This window comes from Alligator sinensis, unplaced genomic scaffold, assembly GCF_000455745.1.
Source record: "Alligator sinensis unplaced genomic scaffold, ASM45574v1 scaffold447_1, whole genome shotgun sequence".
Classification (NCBI taxonomy): domain Eukaryota; kingdom Metazoa; phylum Chordata; order Crocodylia; family Alligatoridae; genus Alligator; species Alligator sinensis.
The window spans coordinates 493827-518928 of NW_005842123.1; the positions used below are offsets into that span (position 1 = coordinate 493827).

Genomic DNA, 25102 nt, shown 5'->3' on the forward strand with positions numbered 1-25102 from the left:
AATCGGTCGCAGGGGAGTTTGTGACAGTTTGATCTTGCCATCCTTTGGGGCGCTCTGGTGAACAGATGTTCCCCCAGATCCTGGTGAACACCTCTGATAATCTTATCGGTGGCCACCAGATCACCCCTGAGCCTGCGCTTTTCCAGGCTGAAGAGTCCCATGACTCTCAGCCTCTCATCATAAAGTATGTTTTCCTGACCTCTGATCATGTGCGTGGGTCTTCTCTAGACTCTCTCAAACTTCTCCACATCCTTTTTTGAATTGTGGGGCCCAAAACTGGACACAGTACTCCAGCTGTGGCCTCACCAAGGCCGAGTACAATGGGAGAATGACGTCCTGGGATTTGCTTGAGAAGCATCTATGGATGCAAGCCAACATTTTGCTCACTTTACTAGCCACAGCATCACATTGAAGCCTCATGTTTATCTTGTGGTCAGTGATGACCCCCACGTCTCTTTCATCTGCAGTGTTAACCAGCATAGCACTGCCGAGCCTATAAGCATACTGCAGGTTTTTCCTCCCAACATGGAGAACCTTGCATTTTTCGGTGTTGAACACCATCAGGTTCTAATCCGCCCATTTCCTGAGCCTGTCAAGATCTGCCTGGATCACCCTCCTGTCCTCAGGTGTGGATGCTTTACCCCAGAGTTTGGTGTCGTTGGCAAACTTGGCCAGTCCACTTCTGACACCAATGTCTACATCACTGTTGTAAGCGCCTTAGCTGATATTAGATCACTTTGCAAGGCACAATTACATGAACAGCTCCACCTGCAGTTCCATTCTAAAGGGCCTTCCTGTAGGCAGTTATGTATGCAAGTAATTTCCATTGACACATCGGTGGGAGCAAAAACCTCATGCGTTTAAAGAATCAGGCCCCCAAATGCTGAATTACAGGACTAGGAGCAACTGACTCAAGCTTCATCGAGGGAAATTTGTGTTGAAGATTAGGAGGGTCTTTCTGACAATGAAGGTGGTCAAGCATTGGAACAGGCTACACAGAGAAGTTGTGGAAGCTCCATCCCTGGCAAATTTCAAGAAAAGGTTAGAGAGAGAGACACTTGGCTGGGATTGTTTAGTCAGGGATGATCCTGCCTTTAGCTGGACTAGATGACCTGGTGAGGTCCCTTCCGGCCCTACTTTTCTGTGATTTTTATTTCAGAAGAACGTTAATAGTTTCTAAAAAAATACAAGTATTTGGAACTGACCATAAATAATTTTGAAGTAATTTGCTGCATTAATCCATCATAGTGGTTGTGGTCCTACCTACTTGGAACAATATAACTTTCTGTGGCTTCAATGGAATTAGACTTAGAGTCAGCATTTGAACGTTAAGTTTTATAATTTCAGAAAGTAGGTAACTCTTTGCCCACAATAAAATAATAAGTGGTTTTAATCCAGTATACAGTATGCTTCACTTCCTTTCAGCAATTATAAACATCAGGTGAAATTGAAATTTTATGCCTGGGACTCCTTTGAAGCTTGGGGCAAAATTCCTATTGATTTCAGAAGGGCCAAGATATCAGCCATAGTCTAAAATTAAAATACTGATTGCAAGTCCTGAACTCTTGCATACACAGCAGTTCAACTAGATGATACAGTGGTGTATAATTTTTTAATTATATTGTTTGGTTTTCAAGACTTCCAGATTTTCTTAGTAGTACTTATGTATTCTCAGGTACTTAGATGAGAAATATTAGATACACGTTCTATCACTGTCCAAAAGTCTCAGTTTTTTTAGATTAAAAAAAACTGATTACATTTAATATCTTTTGGGCTATGTGCTGCTGCTTTCTTTCACTGTGTCCCCAGCATTGAAAAGTGATACATCCCAATGAGATCAGCTATTGACCACCCTTATACATTTATCATTACATATCCCAGCTGTTTCTAATAGGAAAAGTAGCAAACTTGCAGAAAGCTGCCTTTTTTCAGCCCTTTGATAATGTGATTGAAAAAAAAAAACCACAATCCCCCCCGCCCCCAGGATTTCCTTTTGTTTAGCAAAGTCTTTACTCATCAGATAAAGGTGTAAAAAATATTGAAAATAATATTAGATGTATAATAATTTATTTATTTTGGATGAGAATTTGGGAAATTGAATTGTTGATACTGTTCTTAAGTGTGTAAGACTAGGCATCTGAGCTTCTTGGTTCTACTCCAGGCTATGTGAAGGACTTACTATGGGACCTAGATCAAGCCAGTTACACTCTGAGTGGCCCATTTGTAGAACAGGCGAAATTTAAAATTTCATCTATAGCACAGTGTGAACTGTTCCCTAAAGAAGAGTTCAACAATTATATCTGGGCTTCTGCAAACCATTGAAAGTGTATGCTGAGTAGCAGTAAATATTGAGAAAAAGGGTAGAATTATGAGAGTTATTAGAGTGAGGTGTCACCTTTGCCACCATCATTTTTTTTATGGCGAAAACAAATAGACGGCCACACCCTTTGTTACACCACACACACCCAAATTTGTGGCCACAACAAAAGGTAGTAATCATGTACACCATTTTATTGTGGCCAACATCTATTTGCTTTATGGCGAGAGAATGTGGGCAGTCCAGAGTTGCCTACGTTGTCCAGTTGCTCCAGGCAGGTGGCTGTGGGGCTTGAGGGGTCCAATCCTGTATGTCCTGGACATTTCCACATAGGATTGGGCCCCTCAAGCCCTGGTTGTGCCTGCCCAACATTTTCCTCTGACAGAGATGCATCTCTGGCAATCTCCAGGATGCATCTCTGGAAATAAAGAAAGCTGGGGATTCTCCACTTACAGAGATACACCCTGGAGATCCCTGGGGTGCATATCCGGAAGCAAGGAAGCCCCAGCTTTCTTTGCTTCCAAAGATGTGCCTCAGAAATACTCAGGGGGCACATCTCTGGAATCAGGGAACACACCACCTATTGTTCTGCAAGTTCAATGGCTGGGACAATGAGTGCTGTCTATTTCACCAAGTGAAGCAGAACAGTTGCATCCCAGGACACCTCCCCACCCAGCTGGTCCCCTTCATTTGGTAATGTTTGTTTCTAGCCTGGGTGTTCATTTGCACTTTCCACTGCAGGTGCAAATTAACTTCATCCATTCAGACTTGCAGATTTTAGGTTAGCAGTGCTCCTATGCATGCATGTACCATGTCTCTCCTTGTGGTTTAGGCTGAGGGCATAAAGAGCATCATATGTATTCCATGGCCTGGTCCCGCTCAGCTCTCTCTTGGCACAATAAAGCAATTTCAGCTCTCTCTCCAACTGCAGGCCTCTCAACCTTCCTTCTCTCCCTTCCACTAATGGCCTTTAGAACAGTCAAAGAAAAGGTGAGGGCCCAAATCCAATTTCACCTTTAGCTAGCATTTGTTCAACCAAGTTAGCAATATAAGAGGCTTTTTGGGTCACTTATGGGATTTTAGATCTTACCTCACTAAGAAGGCATGTAGTGGCATATAACTCATAAAAATGGGTGCCTTCATACCTTTGAATTCAATTGCCCAGTGCTTAGGATACTTGCCCAAGCAATAGGAAACAGATTCTAGCTTTGCCAACACAGAAGGGGGTTGAACCTATGTGTTCTGCTTCCCAGATAAGTCCCCGAATCATCAAACAATGGCATAAGTATTACAGAACCATCCTCTACCCTTCTTAAATGTGGTCTATTGGTCAGCCAAGTGAAAAAGATGTGGGGCTAGGAGTAAAGCAAGCTAGCAGGAGTTTGGTACAGTAAGAGTAACACTCTAGGACCATATGAGGTCTAGGTTTTGGACTTTGTTCCTTTCTTTAATGGGATGGAAGCTGTACCCTTGATGTCTATTATTTTAGCCAACATGCAGACCTACCACTCATTGTTGGGAATAGGACTAGAACCTCTTATCCTGTAGGGTGGTGCTTAGGCTCATTGAGCCACACTTCCTTTTGCCTGTAGGCTTCCTGACTCCACATATCTTCCCCTGTTTGCTGTCCAGTGGACCAGCTTCAAGAGGAAGGCTCTTAGCAATGTCTAGCCTATGGCCTGGTGATAAAGGGCCGATTACTGGGAAGTAAAACAAGTAGGCCCAAATCCCTTTTTACTGACAAAAGCCTAGCAATACTGGTTTTCCCTTACTCCCTGGGCAAGTACCTTGCTAAGATAGCTGCTACTTCTCCCTGGTGTGGCAAAGAGCAGGCACAGACTCCTGTGTTAACCCCCTCACAGTGAGACAGTATCTTTTGGCTGAAGACCCACTCTGCTGGCTGAGGGTAAATAAGCTGCTGCATGCAGTCTATAGTATCATGATGAGGCGTGTTGTGTGGATGCAACCCTCCATTATTTACAGGAACTAATGTAAGGACTGTTTACAGTAAAGAGGTAGCAGTCTTGCTGATGCATTTGCACAGGTCTGGGGCCTAGCCTTCTTGCTGTCCTACACCAGGAAGTTCCTGTTGCCTCACCCAGACTGTCTCCAGGGATGCCACGATTCCTACATACCTTGGGTACATCTACATGAGATGCTTAATGTGCAGAAGACTAATTCTACTGCACATTAGCTCGGCAGGCAAAGCCTATGCTAATGCACTAATGCACAGTAGAATAAAGCTACTGTGTATTAACATCATCAAAAACCCTTAAATGTGGAACTGGCCTGCTTTTTCTCAGACATTTTAAGCAACTGAATTTCGGTACATAAGTCACAATGAGTGGTCAAATCAGTGTCACTTAACAGCTGCAAAAACTGGCTGGATGTCCAAGGTCATTAGGTGCCTTCGTTTTAGCCTGAAATGATGCCTAGGTGCTTAGACATAGCTACTGTACATGCTCAAAACTAATTCAGACCAGGTGCTAAGCCCCTAATTCCTGCCTAAACTCTGCTGCAATCCAAGTAAGTGCTGGAAACTATCCAAGTCCCTAATTCCATAGGCAGACTACGCTGAACAGCTATTTGACACTGGGCACATCTATAAGTTCATTTTTCTATGCATTAAACGAATGTAATGTGCAGTAAAGCTTCACAATTACACGTGGTACACCTGTTTTAATGTAAAGCATTGTTGGCTTGTACCAACAGATACAGGTACTAGCCAACAGCATATTAATGTGCTTGATAAGATGCTGTGTAGATACTGACCTGGGAGCAAATTGCTTCTGGTCAGCCCAGGCAGTAGGGGGCCACAAATGCTGCTCAGCTTACCCTGAGTGGGGTGGGGGGGACAGGGGAGGAGCTGTCCCTGGTTCCAGGGCCTGCTTTGAGCAGCAAGGAGCTTGGGGCTGGACGGGGCAGGGCAGGGCAGTGACAGCGACAGCAACAGCCTGGTGTCCCAGGCTTGTGGTGGGGAGCCATGCCCCAGACTCAGAAATTCAGGTGCATTAAATTGTGCCCAGGTGCACATCTACACGTGTCTGGGTTGGGAGTGAATGGAGCCTGACAGGAGCAGCTTACTCTAGTGCTCCCCCTGCTCTGCTGACTGCCCTGCACCAGCCTAGGGGAGCTCCATGTTCCCCCAGTTACCAGCCCAGGGCTGGCAAGGGGCATGGTGGGTTAGCCCCAGCTTGGGTGCGGGGTAGGAGGATGAGAGAGGAAATGTTCCTGGCTCTGGGAGCAGCTCTGAGTGGTAGGGAGCTTGGGACCAGGCAGGCAAGGCAGGAAGCTGTGACAGCCCAGTGTCGCAGGCTGGCGGCAGGAAGCTGTGCCTCCTGTCCTGGGCCTCTGAGGGGTTTGCCCTTGCATTGCCCCAGGTCCCTTGAAGCATCACAGCAGGGGAAGGTGGTGTTGTGGTGGGAGTGGATTGCAGGGGGCCTGTACAAAGGGAGGGCGAAGTTTGCCTGGCTTTCTTTGCTCGATCCCTGGAAGTTGGGCAGCTGCAGGAGCCAGGGGACTGCCTTCACCTCTGCCCAATGTTTCCTCCTGCTCTGCACCCACAGGGGACAAGGGGTCCCTGTTGGGGGGGTGCTGCTTGTCCCATGGCTGGAGGAGGAGGAAGGGGAGACAGGGGATGCAAGAAAATCTCATGGGAGGTACAACTAGTGAAGTTAATAGCAGCTCCTGACAGGCTGGGTTGGGGGATGTATCCCCATGCAAGAGCCCCCTTCAGGGGGGCTGTGCCCCTATGCAGTAGAGCTGCTGGGGAAGACAGGGACACAGGCTAGGGGGTGCACCCTACTTTCCTCCACAACTAGAGGCACTCTGACCCATGTACCCCTGCAGTGGGAGATATAAACTTTAATCCCCTCAAGTTGAGAAAGGTCTAGAATCAAGGTCTCCTACTTCCTGGGCAAACTGCTTTTAATGCTAAGCCATTGAGTAAAGAGGTGGACAGTGGACACTACCATCTCTTACCTTCTGGTCAAGACTGAAGGGAATACTCCTGCTCTTTAATACTTTATTCAGTATTGCTGACAGTTCTGCGTTCTGGTTTGGGTAGATATCTTCCCTTCGAGCCATTTGGATTACAATGACCGAAGCACTGAATCTGACACACAAGCTCTAAATCAGCTCCACAAAAATGTCCTTCTACACTCTTTAAATATAGGTAGATGGCTGGTACTTTTCAACAGAAATGGGTGCTTAGTGCAGCCGAGCAGAGTCAAAGCTAGTCTCTATTTCACCTTACAGGTTTTTCATCTGAGTGCAGTTTTCTGCTTCTTCCTCTGTGTTTTATTCATCCATCCTTCGTAAATTATTTTTAGAAGCAGATACAAATAGGAAGAATTGAAATGTGAAATCTTGGGTACACGCTTGTACGAAGAAAAGTGTATGGTAGAAGGAAAAACTAGTTTTGGGGTTTTTTTTATTTTCAAAACATAGCAGATAGGAATCACTTATAGTATTAATTTTTCTTCAGATTTATATAGATACCACTTAAGCTTTTGATGTAACCAACTCCAATTTAGCCAGGCTTTGCTATATAAAGGACAGTTACATTCAGAAAATTACTACTATAGTCTGTCTTTGGCAATAAATAAGCGTTCCTTAGACAGGTATCCCAGTGAATTAAATTTTGGGTATTGCTCTGGCTTAAGACTACCATCTGTAATACCATTAGTTTAACATGATTACTACAAAATAACTTTTATCTGAGTATAAGAATTAGGGTAGTAGACATAGAATGTTGTCGTAGCCAGAATGGTCCAGGAACTATGAGAGGCAAGGACTTTTTTGGCAATATATTTTATTGGTCTAACTGTATAGTTGGAAGAGATGCAGTTATCAAGGAACCAACACAATTGTCTAGGACAGAATCTAGCCAGGATGCTCAAATTAATATTTCATTTACATTTGTTAAACATGCCAAGGGATCTGTAAGGATTACATATAGTGAAGACTCTGGTTTTACCTCATCTGAAATACTAATTCCGTATGCTGCCCAGACAGTGAAAGAACTTGATGTACTAGTTCAGTTCTGATTGAGAGGGGGGGAATCTTAGTCACAAGTATAAGACTGCTGGGGGCAGCAAAGCAGATGCTAAAAGTCATAGTCCAGAAGAGCACAATGCCTCGTGTCCACAAATACGTGCTTACAACTGTCAGGTGGGTTAATATGCTTCATCTTGGAGAAGAACAGGAGAAATAAACTTGGATTTAAAAAAAAAACAAGTAACTGATTTAGCCTATTTATTTAAAGTTGCTGCTTCATGAGACACACTAATACCAAGAAATGTACATGTTAAACTAATCTTAAAAATTTCATATTGTATAATATGAACATTATACTGTATTTCTGCACCAATATACTAGCATAGAATTATACATTGGTTTAAACACGGTAAAAATTCTAAAAATCTAGAGTTTCTCCAGCATAGAAAAAATTTCTCTGTACTAAAATACATTTTTTTAAAAAATAGTTTTTATATATGATAAAAAATCCTTTGCACTAACTAATCCAAGCAACTATTTACGAGCGTAAACCTAAGAATGCGGTGATTGCTGAAGGCGGGCATTTTAAGTTTTTAACATAAGACTTCTTTGATAGAATTTATTGCTGACATCCTAAATATCTAGTAGCCTTCCTACCAGTTGGATGAGGTGGATTCGTGGTCGTGTCTTGCCAGAGGCACACTGCATAAAAAACAAAGATGTAAAAGGAACTGGTGCTGGAATTTTAAAACACCATTGCAGCTTCTGAATTAGGGCCCCAGGGGCTGATCTAACTTATGCCAGATTTCTCCTTTGGCTACCTAGGGTTGTTCCATGGTCCCCAACAGCCACTATGCTACCATCACTCTTTGGCTTGCCTCAATTTTGTTCCTGGCATAACCTTACACTGAAAATGTGAGGAAGTATAGTGTAGGGTTGCTTATATTGGCCCTATGCTGTTCTTATGCCCAGAGTCACATTCTCTTGGCGGCTGCTTCAGCCCCTCTGTAGCTTGCTGGAGAGATGAACAAGGGGTGCATTGTTGACTAGACTGTGACTCTATGCCTTTTTTGAGCTCCTCCTGTAACCGGTCCATAAGGTATTCTCCAAGGTTGCCTTTGCCATCTTGGGAACATTCAAGCCTGTGAGCATTGGTCAAGAGATCTCCCACCAACTTGATCTTCCAGATTTTGGGTTCAATAAATTGTTTCTTAATAGTGCTAGCACTATGAGGGTCTCCATTTGCAATGCTCAGAGCATAGAGCTCTTCAAGATAACCTATCATGGTTTTCCATTGTACTAGTGCCATTTCCAGGGCCTTCACGACATTGGTTACACCTTCACAGTTTGGTTTCTATAAAAACAAACATAAAAAAGGGAAAATTAGAAATATTAACAAAATCATTACTCAGCTTACAATAATTGCTACTTTCCTGTAACTCGTCTTGCCTTCCAAAGAAGAAATGCACCTGCAGGTTATTTTTTTGCAACAGCTCCTCTTATTTTATTTACTAAATCTTTGCTTTGATTCTTCTGCTTTTAAATACATGTTTCCTACTATCTTCAGTTTACACAGTAAGTTAGATTCAGTTGGCAGATAACTTAGGCATTTCTCTGTTTTGGAAGCGTGCACTTGTCTAACCTATGGAAAAAACAATGTTTCAAAAAGTAGCTCAGTGTTTCAGACTCATGGCTTTTTTGGTGTTGTTCATTAAATAAATATATAAGGCTACTTATTGTATGCCCACCAGGCACAAAATGTCCACAAAGGCTGATTCTAACTTAGACTGGCAACTTCACTTAATTCAAGTTAAGTTTTGCTTTATGCACATGCAAGTGAAACAAAAATCTCCAGGTCAAATTCTACCTTTGGTTATACCAATATAAAACTTGTGCAGCTTCTCTGGCTTCAGTGAAGCCAGAATCCTTCCCTCTGAATCAATCAATGACAAAAAATTTGTGGCTACCACTGTCCTTGCAACACATACCAAAGTGACCAAGATGGAAAAACACCTGAATTATTGCTGCAGGGCTACAGGTTGTAGCCCTGTTGTTCGAAGGACATTAATTACTGCTGTATTTAATCTATTGATTGGACAACGAAAAACCAGGGTCAGGGTTACACATCTCACAGAATCTCCCATCAACATACTGGGTATGAAGGAAGTATAGAAGAGAAAATAAAAGTTATTGGAGAGAGAATGTGTCTGAATACACAGGTTTTAGGTTTTGAACAACAGTGATGCAAATCAGAGGCTTAGTATAGTTTGCTTATTGTGGAAGACCAAACATGCTGTCTGTGGCACACCTGGAGGTTTCTGGGACAATAATGGCCTCCTCGTTCTCGTTGGTATTTCAACATAGCTTCTGCTGCTTCTCTCTCTTCTTTAGCCTGGTCCCAAAAAAATTTGGCGAAGTTTGGTAAAGCCACATCAGACTGATCAAAAATCTCACCCTGTGGTTTTAAACAAAGAGACAGACATACAAATGATTGTTAAGAAGTATGACACACGAGGTACGATGGAATTCATATGTAGGAAAACACAGATCTATCATCTTTAAAGAACAAAGAGGATGATTTTCAGTGAAGCATGTACTGCCAATTTCTCTTCACCCATCCAAAAGTCTCCCCTGAATTACCATATTTATTCAAATCCAAGACAAGGTTTTTCTCCTCAGTCAGCATGGGAAAAAAGAAGCTTCATCAATTCAAGTACCGACCTGAGGCAGGTGGCAGCTCAGTTCTGGCTTTGGCCCCAGCCTTGAGGCTGAAGCTGGAACTGAGCTGCCGCCTGTCCCAGGCAGGGATGGCTTGTGTAGTGGGGCTCACAGTTGGGGGAAGCACAGAGATCTCTTAGTTTCTGCAATACATTCTTATATCTCTTAGCTTCAAATGAGTTATTCAGGGAAAACAAAGTTGAACAGCTGTATCAGATATCAAGTGCACATCTCTGAAAACAAGTATTCAATACCAACCTCAGCAGCAGGAACAATTCTCAGTAGCTAAAAACATCACTCACTCCCGAGCCCCTAAATGGATTTTTTCCCCCTGATTTTCCTCCTCTCATTAGTTGCCGCTATGTCTTCATCCAACCTCTTACCCAGTCACATTTCAGCTGTTCAACTTCTCTCATCTCTCATTACGGTTTACCTTTCTTCTTCCCTTCAGTTGAGAGACAGAGACAGAAGCCATTCCTCTGTTTCTGACCATACCATTTCTCCCTCAAAAAATTGCTACCCCTGAAGTTGCACTATCAAGACTAATCTTTTCCCTGTTGGAATAGTATATCTTTTTCCTTCTTTTAAAATGTTTGTGCATTTTAAACTGTAAGGGTCAATTCTGCAACTTTTGCATATTTAAAACTCGCACCAGCCTAATTAGAAGTGTTGGCTGGAGGAAGAATGTAGAAATGGTCCCTTTAAGAGACGGGTCTTAGCAGAAGGGTTAACTTTAAGATATGCAAATTACGAAATGTGAGACAGATGCAAAAAGGAAAAAAAAAAAGTTACGACCTGGATCACACAAGGAAACAGACTTTACATCAGTTTTTCTACTTCCTTACAGACAATGCTGACCAGTTATTTTCCCAGGGAAATACCATTGCTATCCAATGAGAATATACATGAGACATGCCCTTAAAAGAACTGCCTGCATCTATTGTATTGAGAAATACCAAACCAGTACAGGGCTAATTCTGCTTCTCTGAATTAGTGACTATAGAAAAGAAGACTAGTAACTTCAGACATTACAAGATTTAATATTATGCTACTAAAGTAACAATTTTATTCATATTGGGTTAAATTAACCTCTGGTGTCAAAAAGTCAGCACCCCGTCTTTCTGCATGACCTGAGCCGGAGGCAGGCAAAATATGGCCCATGGGCCAAATCTGGTTCACCAAGGCATTCTGTCTAGTCCACAGTGTCCTTGGCCCCACCGTCCCCAAGTGCACAGCGTGGTGGCCGAACTCCATTTTCTAGCAGCCCCAGGGGTCGCTCCTTCTGGCTGCCACTGCCAGATCCAGTCCCACTGCCCAGGCACCCCAGCTCATCTGTCCTGCACCCAGTCCTGGGGTGCCAGATGGAGTGGGTGGGCAAGGTCTTCCTGGAGACTGTCTGGGAACCAAATGGGCAGGGTGCACAGCTGGGCAGATGGGATAGGGCCATAAGCAGGCAGGGAGCTGTGTCCAGAAGTGGAATGTGTGGGCGGGGCCAGGAATCAGGACTGAGAGGTCGTGATGGTGTGGAGCTGGGCACAGAGTGGCAATCCATTCCCTGCAAGCCCTTGCCCGCCGAACTGGTGCCCGTCACAGGAGCATGCAGGCAGTGGATCACAGCTCTGCCCCAGCCCCTGGACCCCAGCTCCAAACCCCACATTGCCACTGCCCTGCAATCCCGATCCCCAGCCCTGCCTGCCTGTCTGTCCCACTCCTGGAAACTGCTACCCACCTACCCCACTGCTACCCACCTGCCTGCAGCCCCTTCCCATCCATGCTGGAATGGGGCCACAGGTGCGGAGTGGCATCTGGGAATGGGATGGGCAGGTGGGGCCGTGGAACAGGACCACAAGGTAGTGATAGCATGGGGCCAGGGCCTGAGGCAGAGCCACGATCTGCTACCCGGATGCCCTTGCAATGGGTGCCAGTTCCACAGGCAGGAGCAGGCAGGGGGTGGACTGTGGCTCTATTCCAAGCCCTGGCCCCATCCTGTCACCACCCAGTGATCCCAGGGTCTCCACAGAGACCTGTTGGGACCCACACATGGGCCACTTAGGGAGTTTTGGTGAGCTGTTGGGGGAGGGGTACTGACCCATTCTACAACAGCTCACTAAAACTCTTTTAGCAGCCCTCTGGCCAAATTAATTGCCCACCCCTTGATCTAATCCTTATAACAAGAAGGTACCAGGAGGGTCCCCATTCTATGGAAGCGGTCTCTACCCTTGTATAGGCAGTTATCAAGGAATATGACAGGTAGCACTAGGCCAGAGATGAAGCCAAATGATCTATATCTACAATAATCCTGCACTTCTATCACTGTGTGCAGGAGACTGCAGAACAGCAGTTGCCACTAGTGCAGAAACATGCCTTACAAACTTTGCAGTCCTGTGGTGGGAAGTGTGTGGGTCTCTCTCTCTCTCTCTCTCTCTCTCTCTCAACTTCTGCCTCTTCCTGTTCCCCCACCCTCCCATTTAATAGCCTACACAAACTTCAAGAAGTTAAAATTTTACCCACGTAGCCCATCTACTGGTCTTTTGAGAAACTGTGTAACACACACAATATACAGCATGCTCTTTAGGACACCACCACCAAAAAGCACAATGAAAACAAATAATGCCCCCCCTCCACCCCTGCCAAGCTTGTGACATTACAGGACTATAAAGAATTTACAAGAACTCCAAGCATTATGAATATTATAATGAGGTATTTATAAATAAGAACATTTTGGGCTTACTGCTCTCACAGAAGTCAGTGACTGAAACTGTCATTGGCAAAAGTCAAGGTTGGGCACTATCCTACAGCTCTAGCTGCTCAAAAGGAATGAGCTGCATGACTTTAAATACAGAATGATCACAAAAGCAAAACAGTGCTCCTACTGAATCAGCAGAACCCAGTTAAGCAGCAGAAATGAAATAGTTGAAATATATACGTGTATGTGTGTGTGCTTATTAAATAGCCCACATAAGATTTATTTTAAATTCTATGACCTAATTTAGTCATCAGCATTTTAATGCCTGTTTGCAACATGTTTTTGATGGAATTTTTCATCAGCCCTAGCCAGAAGAGCAGACAGGAAGACAGACATATTATAGATTTTGATATAATTTCAGTGCATGTTTAATAATAGGTGGAAATTTCAATCATACTTTTGATTTTTATTGGATTTGTGTTGCATAAAAGCTGATGAAAGTTTTTCAAGTAACCCAAGAATCATTCCCTCCAGTCTATTAATTGGTGTTTTGCCCAAGGACTACCAGTGTTGGGTGGGGCAGGATGTTTGGTGCTGATTATCCTTGGTCCTTAAGGAAAGCATGCACCTTGGGACAAAGGTTCTTAAAAATTAGTTCTTAATATCTGTTACTTTAGCATGATCTGATACTTTAGCACTTTGGCCTATCTGAATTTGTTATTCAGTTAAACTAATGCCTTTTCTCTTGAAATCTAGGTACTTGTGTGGACATGGAAATAACTTTTAAGTCTGGGCAAGGTGACCCATAGGGCTTCACTTCAGACAGTGATGTGCAAAAGAAAGATTAATTGTTCTTTCATTCATTGCACACAACCATTTTGCTTATAAATAAAACAAAAGACAAAACCCCTTTGTAAACGTCCACACAGAACACCCCAAGTCTACTAGAACTCTTTATTCTTCCCCCCTCTTGCAAAGTCATTTTACACTTTGATTGAAATGAAATAATGCAGTGACAACTCACACCTGCACGGCAAATAATGTAATCCCTCCAATGACATCAGTAATGGAGAAGGTCCAGTCCCTCCCCCCCCCCCCCCCCCTTATTTCTTAAATCTTTTAGTTCATAAAAGTTCTAGCCCTCAGCAATCAAACTTAAAGCAACAGTCACACAAACAAACAAAAAATAATAAACTAACAGTTTTGAAGTTCTCTTTTGTGCCCTCTGATTGGCTAGCTGTACTGGTAATATTTCTGTTGCAACCACAGGGACAGCAAGAACTGTGTTGGGCCTACTGTGATTATTCAAGGCAGCTGTTTAACATTCAGTCTAGGATCTAAAAAATACCAGGCCAGATCCTTAGTTGGATTGAACTGGCGCACACAGCCTGTTGGTGACTCTCCTAGAGAAGTTTCCCCAAGTCCCCCGTTTTAAAACAAAACACCTCTTTGGAGCCAAAATGGTAAATTTATACAGTAGTGTACTGGCAGTGCAGCTAGTGCACAGGCCTGATCCTGAGTTCCTTACCTGGGCTTTATTAAAAAAAAACCAAAATGAAACCAAACAAAACACCCTTCTCCGCAGAAGTAAAGAGGGAGGCGGGGTTTAGACTGTAAATCAAATGTTGTTATAACTCAAACGGCCGGAAATGCATTTGCAACTTGAAAGGCAGAAGAAGTTTATATACCCTTAGCGAAATCTCAGAGGCTGCCAACTTCTGCTAGCTGCTAGTTTAAAAGCTATACCCCCTTCCCCAGCGCCTGGTGCCTGCCTGTCACAACAGGATCCAAAGGAACAGAGGGAATGGAGGCACTGCCTCGTCCTCCCTGTCCCCAGCACCAGCCTGCACCAGTACCACACACCCAGTAGTGATGCCAGCTTGGGAGTGAGAACCCCAAAACTAAGCCCTCCAGGAGGCTCTGATTGCCAGGGTGCCTGCAGTCTGAGTCTGACATGCTTTGGCTGGAGATGGGGATGAGGTTGACCTTGGCTGGGGTTCAAGGAAGACATGGGTGCAGAATAATGTAGTCTGACGGGGGCTGGGATGGCATCACAGGGGAGAGAAACTGGGGTGTAAGGAGCAGGGGAAGTGGGGGGGACAGGAGCCTGGGGGAAAGCATGGGGTAATGGAGACTGATGGGGGCTGGGGAAACGATCTCAGGGGAGGGAGATCAGGGTGTAAAGAGCAGGGGAGCACAGGGTAATGGTGATGGGATCTTGGGGGAAGGAGATGGGGTGTAAAAAGCATGGGAAGCAGAAGGCCTGGAGCCTGCAGGGAGGGACACAGGGCAAGGGAGACTGATAGGGGCTGGGGACAGGATCTCAGAGGAGGGAGATCAGTGTGTAAAGATCAAGGAAGCAGAAGGCCTGCAGCCCGTGGCAAGGGACAGATGGATGACACAGGATCTCAGGGGAAGGAGCTGGGGTTGTAAGGAGCAGGGGAAGAGAGGGGACAGCCAGCTGGGGGAAGGCATGGGGCAATGGAGACTGACGGGGCCAGGGAGAGGATCTCCGGGGCAGGAGCTCAGGGTGCAAGCAGCAGGGGAAACGGAGGGACCAGAGCCCGGGCGAGGGCACAGCGGCCCGGACACAGCCGAGGCTGGAACGGGATGGAGATGAGGAAGACGGACCGGAGCCCAGGGAAGGGCCCTGGGGGGCGGGCGCGGGCAGCGGCTCCCCTTACCAGCGCCTGGAGACGGTAGGCGAGCTCCAGCAGGACACTGGCCACCCCGCACAGGCCCTCCTCCACGGCGGGCGGGAAGCGCTGCTTGACGCGACTGGCGGCCGGGCCGCGGTGCGCGGGGCACACGGGCAGGGCGCTGCGCGGCCGCTTGGGCCGGGGCTCGGCCATAGCGGGCGGCGGGCGGGACGAGCCGGACCTGGGCACACCTGCAGGCACGCGCACGCGTGCACATGTACACACACACGCGTGCTCTGACCTGCCCGGCGCGGATTAGCTGCCCGCGGGGGGACCTGCCCGGACCGGCATCCTCTGCTCCGAGCGGGCCGAGGAGGGGCGCGCTGCGGGGACGCGACGGGGAAGGCGCGGAGGGTCTCGGCGCCCAGCGGCGACTCCTCGCCACCAGGCACCACTCCGGCCCCTCCGCAAGGGGCTGGGGCACTTTCTGCACAGATTGACAGCAAACCCGGGCCCTCCGGGGGCAGCTAGTGCTACCCTCTGCTCCGAGCGGGACCAGCCCCACCTACAGCATCCCAGCCAAGGCTTTGTCTTAAAAACCCCCAAGGATGGAGAGTCCACCCCCGCTCTGGGTAACCTGCTCCAGTGCTCTACTCCCCTCCTAGTGAGAAAGATTTTCCTAAAATCTAACCTAAACCTGCCTTGCTGCGACTTGAGACCGTTGCTTCTTGTTGTGTCATCTGCCACCACTGAGAACAGCCTAGCTCCATCCTCTTTGAACCCCCCTTCAGGTGGTTGCAGGCTGCTATTAAATCCCCCCTCAGTCTCCTCTTCTTCAAGCTAAATAAGCCCAGATCCCTCAGCCTCTCCTCAGAAGTCATGTGCCCCTGTCCCCGAACCATTTCTGTTACCTTCTTTGGACTCTCCAATTTGTCTATGTCCTTTCTGGAGTGGGTGCCCAACACTGCACGCTTTACTCCAGATGTGGCCTCACCAGTGCTGAAAAGAGGGGAATAATTACTTCCCTCCGTCTGCTGGCAACACTCCTACCAATGCAGCCCAGCATGCTGTTATCTGTCTTGGAAACAAGGGCACGCTGTTGGCTCGTATTCAGGTTATTGTCCACACTAACCCCCAGGTCCTTTTCTGCAGAGCTGCTGCTTAGCCAGTCAGTCCCCAAACTGGAGCTATTAAGCATGGGAGATAGTGGCACAGCCTCTGAACCAGAACTTCCTAGCCCTTAAATGCTGGTGGCTGCAAGTGAGAGAGGAAAAGTGAAAAAAAAACAACCCTGGTCATACTCTGCTTACTTTCTCTTTCAGCATCCACGCTCTACCACTGTGTGGCGGGGTTTTTGCTACTGAGCGCTTAGCCACCAAATCTATATAAGCTGTGATCCTGGCGCACATCCATGGTGGTCACAGTCTTGGTCTTGGCATGCTTGGTATAGGTGACAGCATCACGGATCACATTCTCCAGAAAGACCTTCAGCATCCTCTGAGTCTCCTCGTAGATGAGGCTGGAGATGCACTTCATGCCACCATGGCGAGCCAGGCTGTCCTGGTGATGCCCTCGATATCGTTATGGAGAACTTTATGGGAGGGAACACTTGGTCCCTCCTTTTCCCAACCCCTGGTCCTCTTTGCCACAGCCAGATGTGGTCAAACATATACAAGCTGCAGAGTGTCAGAGACTGGGCAGGATGGACCTATGGTCCAACCCAGTATATGGCAGTTCTGTTCTTATTCTTATGTGGTCTGTGTGAGTGCTTTGCTACAGAAGAATTGCTCTCATTATTTTTCTGTATTCTTTTCACATGAGTGAAAACTTGAAAGCTTGGCATTTTCTGAGGGGGTCTTGAGCTTAGAAAGGTTGAGAACCACTGCACTGGTGCAAAACACATCTCAAGTGCTTCTATTCCGACTGGGTGAGGTTTGAGACTCACTTTGCACCAGTGCAAAGTGGATTATGGAATTGTAAAGAAGTGGGGCTGGAAGGGACATCCATAGGCCATCTAGTGCAGTTCCCTGCCTGAAGCAGGATCATCCATATCAAAACCATCCTATACAAAACCAAAGTGCAGGGTATAAAGGAGCCAGGCCCTGGGATTCCTGCCCTGAAATGTGTCTTCTTTATAAAGATCTTCCCCTTTCCTCAAAGCACAAACTAACACATGGGTAGTTATTAATAAAGGTTTGCAATATTTGAATTACATACCAGGCCTGAACCCTGCCCTGCTGTTTGCATTCAGATTTGATTTCACAGCTCAGTGTTGTTTCAAGCATGAGCCAAACAAGAACACTGCCATCATTCTGAGCAAGCTTGGATTCTGTTCCACCTCCCCAAGTTTGAAAGCTTTTCAACCAATGGGAATATGAAGCTTTTAACTGCAGTATGCTATGACTCAACTGAACTTGTTATCAAATGGACATTTTTCAACACTATCTGAAAATATGTTTAAAATAAGCTCCACACATTTGCAGTGATGGAGTAAGAAACAAGATAACTGAACACAAGAAGAAGCAGGACACAGATTTTGATCAGGTGTGGAATTTGGACCTACTCTTCAGTTTATGTAAATTGGTTTGGCTTCATTAAAGGCAACATTGTATATCTGTCTATGCCTTTCTACAACAGTTGACCACCTATCCCATTTAAGTTTGAGTCTGAAATTCTGTATCAAGCTCCCACTCAAATATGTCAAGTGTGAAATAATATATTTGAAAAAATCTGAAATCTGTTCATTATCCACTGTTGTGACTTTACAATGGGAGATCCATCAATAGTAAGCTTCATGAGATCCAACATTCAGACTCTTCACTGCTTCAAATGTCACCAGAAGCAAGCACACAAAAATATGCATAGGATTTTCACAAAAAGGAATTCAGTGAGTATTTTATCTTTTTTTTTGTATAGGATATATTTCTATTAATGTACAGTGCCCAATCTATTTTGAGTTATTTACAATTTTAAACATGAAAGATGTGGACAATAGAAATGCAGAGGTAAGGGGAAGCAGTGACAAATAAGTAGGACTTAAGACAACTCTTTATAAAACATTGATGCACATACACTGAAATGTCTCTTTTAATGATAATAGCTGTTAAACACAGCAACTAGCCCCAAACCTAAAATAGATATATTAATAGAGAGGTACTTGCTAAGTAATTCTGGTAACCACAGAGATTGTGCCAATACATACTTTGATATGAGGATTCATCCTTTAGCTTTTGATAGTTTATTACTTAAAATTATTGTTTTTATTACAGCCCTGTCTAGTGGGGATAAAATATCAGTGGGTGCATCTACATGTGCACTTTAATGTGCAGTAGCCTATTTTACTGTGCATTAAAGCGTGGTGTAAAAACCCATGCAAATACACTACTGTGCAGTAAAATAGGCTACTGCGCATTAAGCATCACTAAAAAAGCATGCACTTTCACTACTGTGCATTAGGGCAACCTAATACGCATTTATTTAGTACCTCACATTGGAGGTACTAAATTTAATGCACATTAGGAAAAGTGCATTAATGCACATGTAGACGTCCCCAGTGAGTTTTAATTAATATTTAATCCTATATATTCCCCAGAATTACTTTTACATATTTAATATAACTATCACTTAATTACTTTATCATATACAAAAATAGGTGCATGTCTGTAGGTGCCTGAACACTTACCTTTAAAACATTCAGAATTCAGTGAACTGGAATTGTAATTAATATGAGCACCTTTCAGATTTCATAACCTGTTCAGTGACTTTCTGTTTAGTAAGCTTAATGTCACATTCTGCTGTATGGAGTATTTTTCAAGCAAATCAGGTGATATACTGAATAAAATACTACTCCCCCATTCATAAAGAATCCATTGGTATGAATCTATTCCAGTGCACATTCTAAATGTAATTCAATGTGACTATGGAAAAGAAATTATACATAATTCAAAAATATTCTCATAATAAAAATGTGAATCTAAAATGTGGATGTTTCTAGTTCAGTGCTTGCATCTTTTACAGGATAAAATAATCTTTGTTTCTTTTTCTAAGGGTTGATCCCAGATTCTTCAGCTTTCATTTAAATTATATAAAACTTTCCAGGAAACAAAATGTGAGTTTAATATCAGGCTCCATCCTACAAATATTTAAGTCCATACTTAATTTTTAAGCACATAAGTGGGCCCATTGAAAACCACAGTACTGCATCTGAGTAAAATGAAGTTTGCGTGTATATGTTTGCAGGGCCTGAGTAGGTGCTTTAGCCAGAGAGAAAGGCATTATGCTGAAAAGACTGTAAATCACTATAGGCAACATTTTTTAAAGTTCTTGGTAAGAAATAAGTGTTCCCACTAAGAGTCAAAGCAGAATTCTGGCAGTTAGGTTTTGGGGTTGTATTCCAGCATTTGTTATTATCCTAGCAAGTCACATTCCAGGGTGTAACTGGGGCAGCAGCACCAGGCACTGAATTTAGGGAAGGGTGTCCACAAATAGTCACCAGCAGCACAGCAGCTGGAGCTACTCCATGCATTGCTGCTGCCTGGACATCTATGTTTCAGTCAAGTGTAACCTGGGTGCACCCAAATATGTGCTCCCCTCTCCAAATAGAAGGGATGGGTGGCCAGGCAGGAGTGCAGTGAGAGGGATCTGCAATACAGGCCCATTCCCGCTGTTCTTTATAGAGTCAGGTCAGGCCAGGACAAAAATAGCTTAACTATATACAGGTATATTAATACAAACACACACACACATATAACCCAGAAGTGATATTAATATATACTTTACATATAAGGCTATATTCTATAATTGGCAACTAGGAAATTATACCACCACCAATGGTCTCAAACCCAGCACAGGTCTGATCTGAAACAGGTAGGCACAGATAAGTCCAAATGACCAACAAGTAAATATAGGTGAACAGCAAATAAATACTGGCAAACCACAGGGCGGGTATCAGCAAGGGATTCAACAAGACAGGTGTGTGTGTGTGTGTGTGTGTACACACAATCAACGAAACAACATTATATATTTATGTAACCCGGGCAGTACTCCAAGAGGTACCCCCTCTCCAATTGAAGGGATCAGAGTAGGTGCACAAGCGCTGTGGGAGGTGTAGGGACGCTCCTTCCCCTATAGAGCAGAGCCAGACCACCAATGGGGACTTAACCATATACCTTTTAATGAGAGAACAGTACTGGTAACATAACCAGTATAAACCAGGGGGTATAGGGGACACTACAATGCCCCGAGGGGGCAGGATTCAACAAAGGTTTGACACTTACAATCAAAGACATATTCATCCAGTTGACAAAAGACAGGGTTAACCAAAATATAAAACACAAACAGCAGAACAAACAATACTGGTTGGCGAAATATAAAAGGCACAAAATACAAAATGTCAAATAACAAGGAATATAGGGCCTAGGTACCTGGAGGGGGGAAAAGCACTATGACCCCTTTCCACTGCAACAAGAATTTATCTCTATTACTTCATTCACCCCAATTAACTTGAACTTGAACTCACATCTCCCACATGGTAAGCAGAAACACTACTACACAGCCATCAGTGCTGGTGCACTATCAAGCTGCTATGGGTCCTGACCTTCCAGGAGCCCCTGCCTCATGTTGAGCTGTCCAGCCTCCTATTGGAGGAGCTGGAAGCAGAGCTGGGAACCTCTCAGATTGCTGCTCAGATCCTTGCTGGAGCTGGGGAGCCTCTTCTGCTGGCCGCACGCCATGCTGTCTGTGGGTTCCACTCCTTCAGGGTCTTCTGGGGCAACTGCTTCTGCTCCACTGGCCCAGCTCTTTGCCAGCTCTTTGAGACTCCTTCCTTGTAGTCCCTCGCTGGTCTCTCCTGAGTCAGCTGCGCTGCCCTTTTTATCCCCCTCCAGGTGACCCAAGAGGCCAATCAGGGGACATGGAGGGTGAGTCTCTGGGGCCTGATTGGTGACAAAAGGGAATCCCAAGTCCTCCAATTATCTTTTACCCTTTTAAAACCCCTGGGCTAAGTCACTGCCAGCCTGCCCATCATATCTCTCTCTCTCTCTATATATATATATGTATATAGATATAGATATTTATATACACGCGCGCACACACATAATATACAACAGTTAAACAACAACTCACATTAGAAATAACAAAATATAAGGTGTTACTTACAAAATATGAGGCGCCTGCACACTAGGGCTGTGCGAAAAGGCTATGTCTCATTTCGATTTCAGATTTGGCCATTTTGGAGGACAGTGATTCATTTCAGTGTTTCGGGTCTCTGCTCCATTTCGATTCAGCCGAATCTGTTTTGGAGTTTTGGCACTGTTTCAGAGATTTGGATTGGCCAGGGATAGGCAGGCATGGCCGGGCGGCTGCAGGTTCTCCCGTGGCTCCTTCGCTGTGCCTGCCTCTCCCTGGGTGGAGGGAGCCACGGGAGAAGCCCCCATGGCTGCATTGCTCAGCCCCAGCCCCTGCCTGGCCCCAGCCTAATCCCGGCACTTAAAAAAAAAAAAAAGCCCCATATTTACCGGCTGCAGCAATGACTTCTGAGGGCTCGTGGCAAAGCCCCCACCATGCAGTGCAGGGCAGCAGGGGGCAGTGGGGATCGCTCCCCCCCTGCCTGGCACCTGTGTGGCAGCTGCCCTATAGTGTGGGTGCAGCGCGGCTTGGCAGGGTGCTGTGTGTTGTCTGAGCCACCCATCTGCATGGAAACACATGCCCAAGTTGCAATAGAACCTTTTGATCCATTTTCAGCCCACAGATAAATCAATCATGGAAGACAATTATCCTCAGCTATGAGGGATTGCCAATGATGATGACTGTGATCCCACTAAATGTAGAATTTTGCATAGCTTTCTAGACATGGCTATCTAGACATGGCTCCCATTTTGTAGGGTCCGAAATATAGTACTGGCCAACTTTTTTCTAGTCGAGAAGAAAATCAGTGGTAGTGTTCTGGCTTTCACTGCTTTGTCACAAGTGTTGCAATTTTTAGTGTTTAGGCCATTGTTGCTGAATCCTGTTATCACATAAGAATCACTGCTTTCAGGTTTCTTAAAAGAAGCATGAAGTTTCTAACACCAGAAGGCAAATAAATAGAACCTAGTTCTTAGTTCCTAGTTTCTTTTCCCCTGTATGCTTTGGTCACTAGTAAAATAATTATAAAGGTTGTTACTAATTAAAACTTGTCAACAATTGACTTCTTTTTGCAACATTTTTACTTTTAAAAATTAGTTTTAAAATTTAGTATACAGCTAACCCTTTCTACTATATTTTTCAGATGTTCTTAGAAAATAATGAAAATATTCTCTTTAAAATAAAGATTTTTTTTGTTCAGGCTTTAGTTGTTAAAACCCCCAAATGTTTTATGACCCCCTTTCAAAATAGTTGTGAATATTAGTTTGGTTAAACATATTTTCAGTGTACATTTTCCAACTATCTTAGATGAACTGAGCAGTTTGCACTTTTGAAAGCTACAGTCTCAGGCAGATCTCACTGGAATAGTTACACTCAGTTCATATTTTGAAACTTATCTTTACAACAAGACTCTTCTAATTAAATATATACAGTGATATTAAGAACAGTAATAACTAGAATTATACCACAGGTCTGCTAACTACCCAATTCAAGCTACCCTGTTTTTAGTTATGTATCTGTAAAACAGCTACAATAGTGCCTAACTATGGTGCCTTGAGCTTTTCAGAGAGCGCAATATATTCTTCTCACTTATAAGATAATAACAAAGTAGTACTCACTGGGTGCATCCACACAAGACGCTTACTACATAGTAACCTAATAACACTACACAGTAATGTGCCAGTCCAAAACTGTGCTAATAGGATATTGCACAGTGTTATTAGGCTACTGCTCAGTAAGCATCACAAAAAAACCTGCACCAGCACTACTGCGCAGTAACTGTAGGTACTGCGCATTTACTTAGTACTTCATTAAGCAAGTACTAAACTAAATGTGCACTAACTACTGTGCATTAATGAATGTGTAGACATGCCCACTGACTTCCTTTAGGTCAGTAACAAAAGGGTCAGAATATGAAGTATTGATACGCCATATAGATACAGCAAGATAAAGCAAGCTGGCTCAGTCTCTCATTAGAAAAGTTTCACTGTCATCTTTTATTTATTTGGACTATGTTTTATTGGTTATCACCACAGTTTCATTGTATCTCACATACATTACTGAATTTACTCTCCTGCACTATGGCAGGAGAGGGGGAAGTATTATACTATCGAAGTGATGCAGAAGCACAGAGAAATTACCCAAAAAATGGCTCGTGGTCAATCTCTGGCTGACCTGGGAACTAATTCCAGATCTGTTCAGTTCCAGTTCAGGGCCTTAAATGCAAAATCTTCCTTTTACTAGAATTCTGCTCAGTTCCTGCCATGTTTCATACCAAAGAACTAAAGAACAGATAAACAGTAAATTCTAACTGCACAGGATATCGTGGGTGTCAGAGTTTCTGCTATTCATATCTTGAATGAAGCGGGTATATTACTTTTATCACTTCTCCAAGCACTCTTGTGATCTTGTGGCTTGGTTTTAAAGTAGCACAACATTCTGGGAGACAACGAATTGGTCTGTTCGTTTTCATTTCCATCTGGCACAGATGAATGCAGCTGCTCTGTTGGAGGAGTTTTAAGGTGGGAGAGAAGTTGTTCTCTCCTCCATCCTCCAAAAAAATAAAGGAAAAGTTAAAAGTTTTATGAACTTTTATTGTATTCCTTAATTTGGACAGTTAAAATCGATTGGGTGATCTCTGTGGGTGGGTTTCATGGAGGAAGTGAGGGTGGGCTGGATCAGAGCCCACAAAGTCCAGCAGTACAGAGATCCTAACTGTATCCAGAAAGCACAGCAGTGGTTTTACTGAGCATAGAAGAATTCTCATCTGATGTACAGCTAGTGTACCAAACTCAGACTAGCATCCCTAGCATGCCTAGTGTGATTGATTCCATGAAGCACTCTTTCAAAGCAGGGCACTTTAAATTAAGCCTGTCACTCTTCCTGTGACACAGAACAATTCAGGTCAATCTCAAGTCTGAGTATTCTGCTGAATCCAGGCCTTATATTTGGATGGCTAACTGTCCAGTGGCAAAAGTCAAATTGCTGCAATATGACCTACAGAACTAGAAATTAACTGACAGCAAATGAAACCCATACCTTTTGCATTCTATTTCTACTCTTTTAAGAATAAGACAACAGTGAGGTTTTCTCATCAGCAAACTGCAAGCCATCACCTAAAAATATTTCTGCTCCTAAGACAACCTTCCCTACATCTGCTTTAGCATAGCAGTTGTCCATCTATAAATTGATTCTTCTATGCAAGTGTCCAGTATTGTTACTGGCAGTTTTTATTATGGATGAGTTTGCCTGGTCTTTGATTATGACTAGCAGATGCCTGTTACTTCTGTGACTTCTTTTCGTTTCTTGCTTCTCCTGTTTTTTCTTCTTATAGCTACTTCTTGGCTGTGGCAGTAGTCCATGTGACCTTTGTCTCCTGGTACAGCAAAAGCTTTGTTATCCAGCACCCATGGAGAATGAGGGGGGTGCCAGACAACAAAATATACCAGTTACCTGAAAGGCCTGAGCAGGAGTCTTCGCTTGTTTGGGCCACTGCCTCTCCCGCCGCATCACCGCCCCCCCTGTCGCATCGCCGCCCCTCCTGTGAGCCCCAAGGGACGGGGAGGTGGGCCCCGCACAGGCTGTTATGCCCTGGGCTGTGGGGGCTTGGTGAAACTGGAA

General features: G+C 44.4%; 1 protein-coding gene across 1 annotated transcript; it reads right to left on the minus strand.

Moving 5' to 3' along the window:
• Positions 1-7113: 7113 nt before the first annotated feature.
• LOC102386927 (ferritin light chain-like) lies at positions 7114-15599 on the minus strand. Its single transcript, XM_006024875.2, has 3 exons — positions 15404-15599; positions 9624-9770; positions 7114-8669 (listed from the first exon to the last, which is right to left on the minus strand). The coding sequence occupies exons 1-3, from the start codon at positions 15569-15571 to the stop codon at positions 8256-8258; spliced, it is 729 nt and encodes a 242-aa protein (XP_006024937.2). The 5' UTR covers positions 15572-15599; the 3' UTR covers positions 7114-8255.
• Positions 15600-25102: the final 9503 nt, after the last annotated feature.

Coding starts and splice junctions, on each gene's coding strand:
- LOC102386927 (XM_006024875.2), bottom strand. CDS start 15,571: ATGGCCGAGCCCCGGCCCAAGCGGCCGCGCAGCGCCCTGCCCGTGTGC. Junction 9,771..15,403: donor CCTACCGTCTCCAGGCGCTG/GTAAGGGGAGCC, acceptor TTAAAACCACAG/GGTGAGATTTTTGATCAGTC. Junction 8,670..9,623: donor ATTGTCCCAGAAACCTCCAG/GTGTGCCACAGA, acceptor TTGTTTTTATAG/AAACCAAACTGTGAAGGTGT.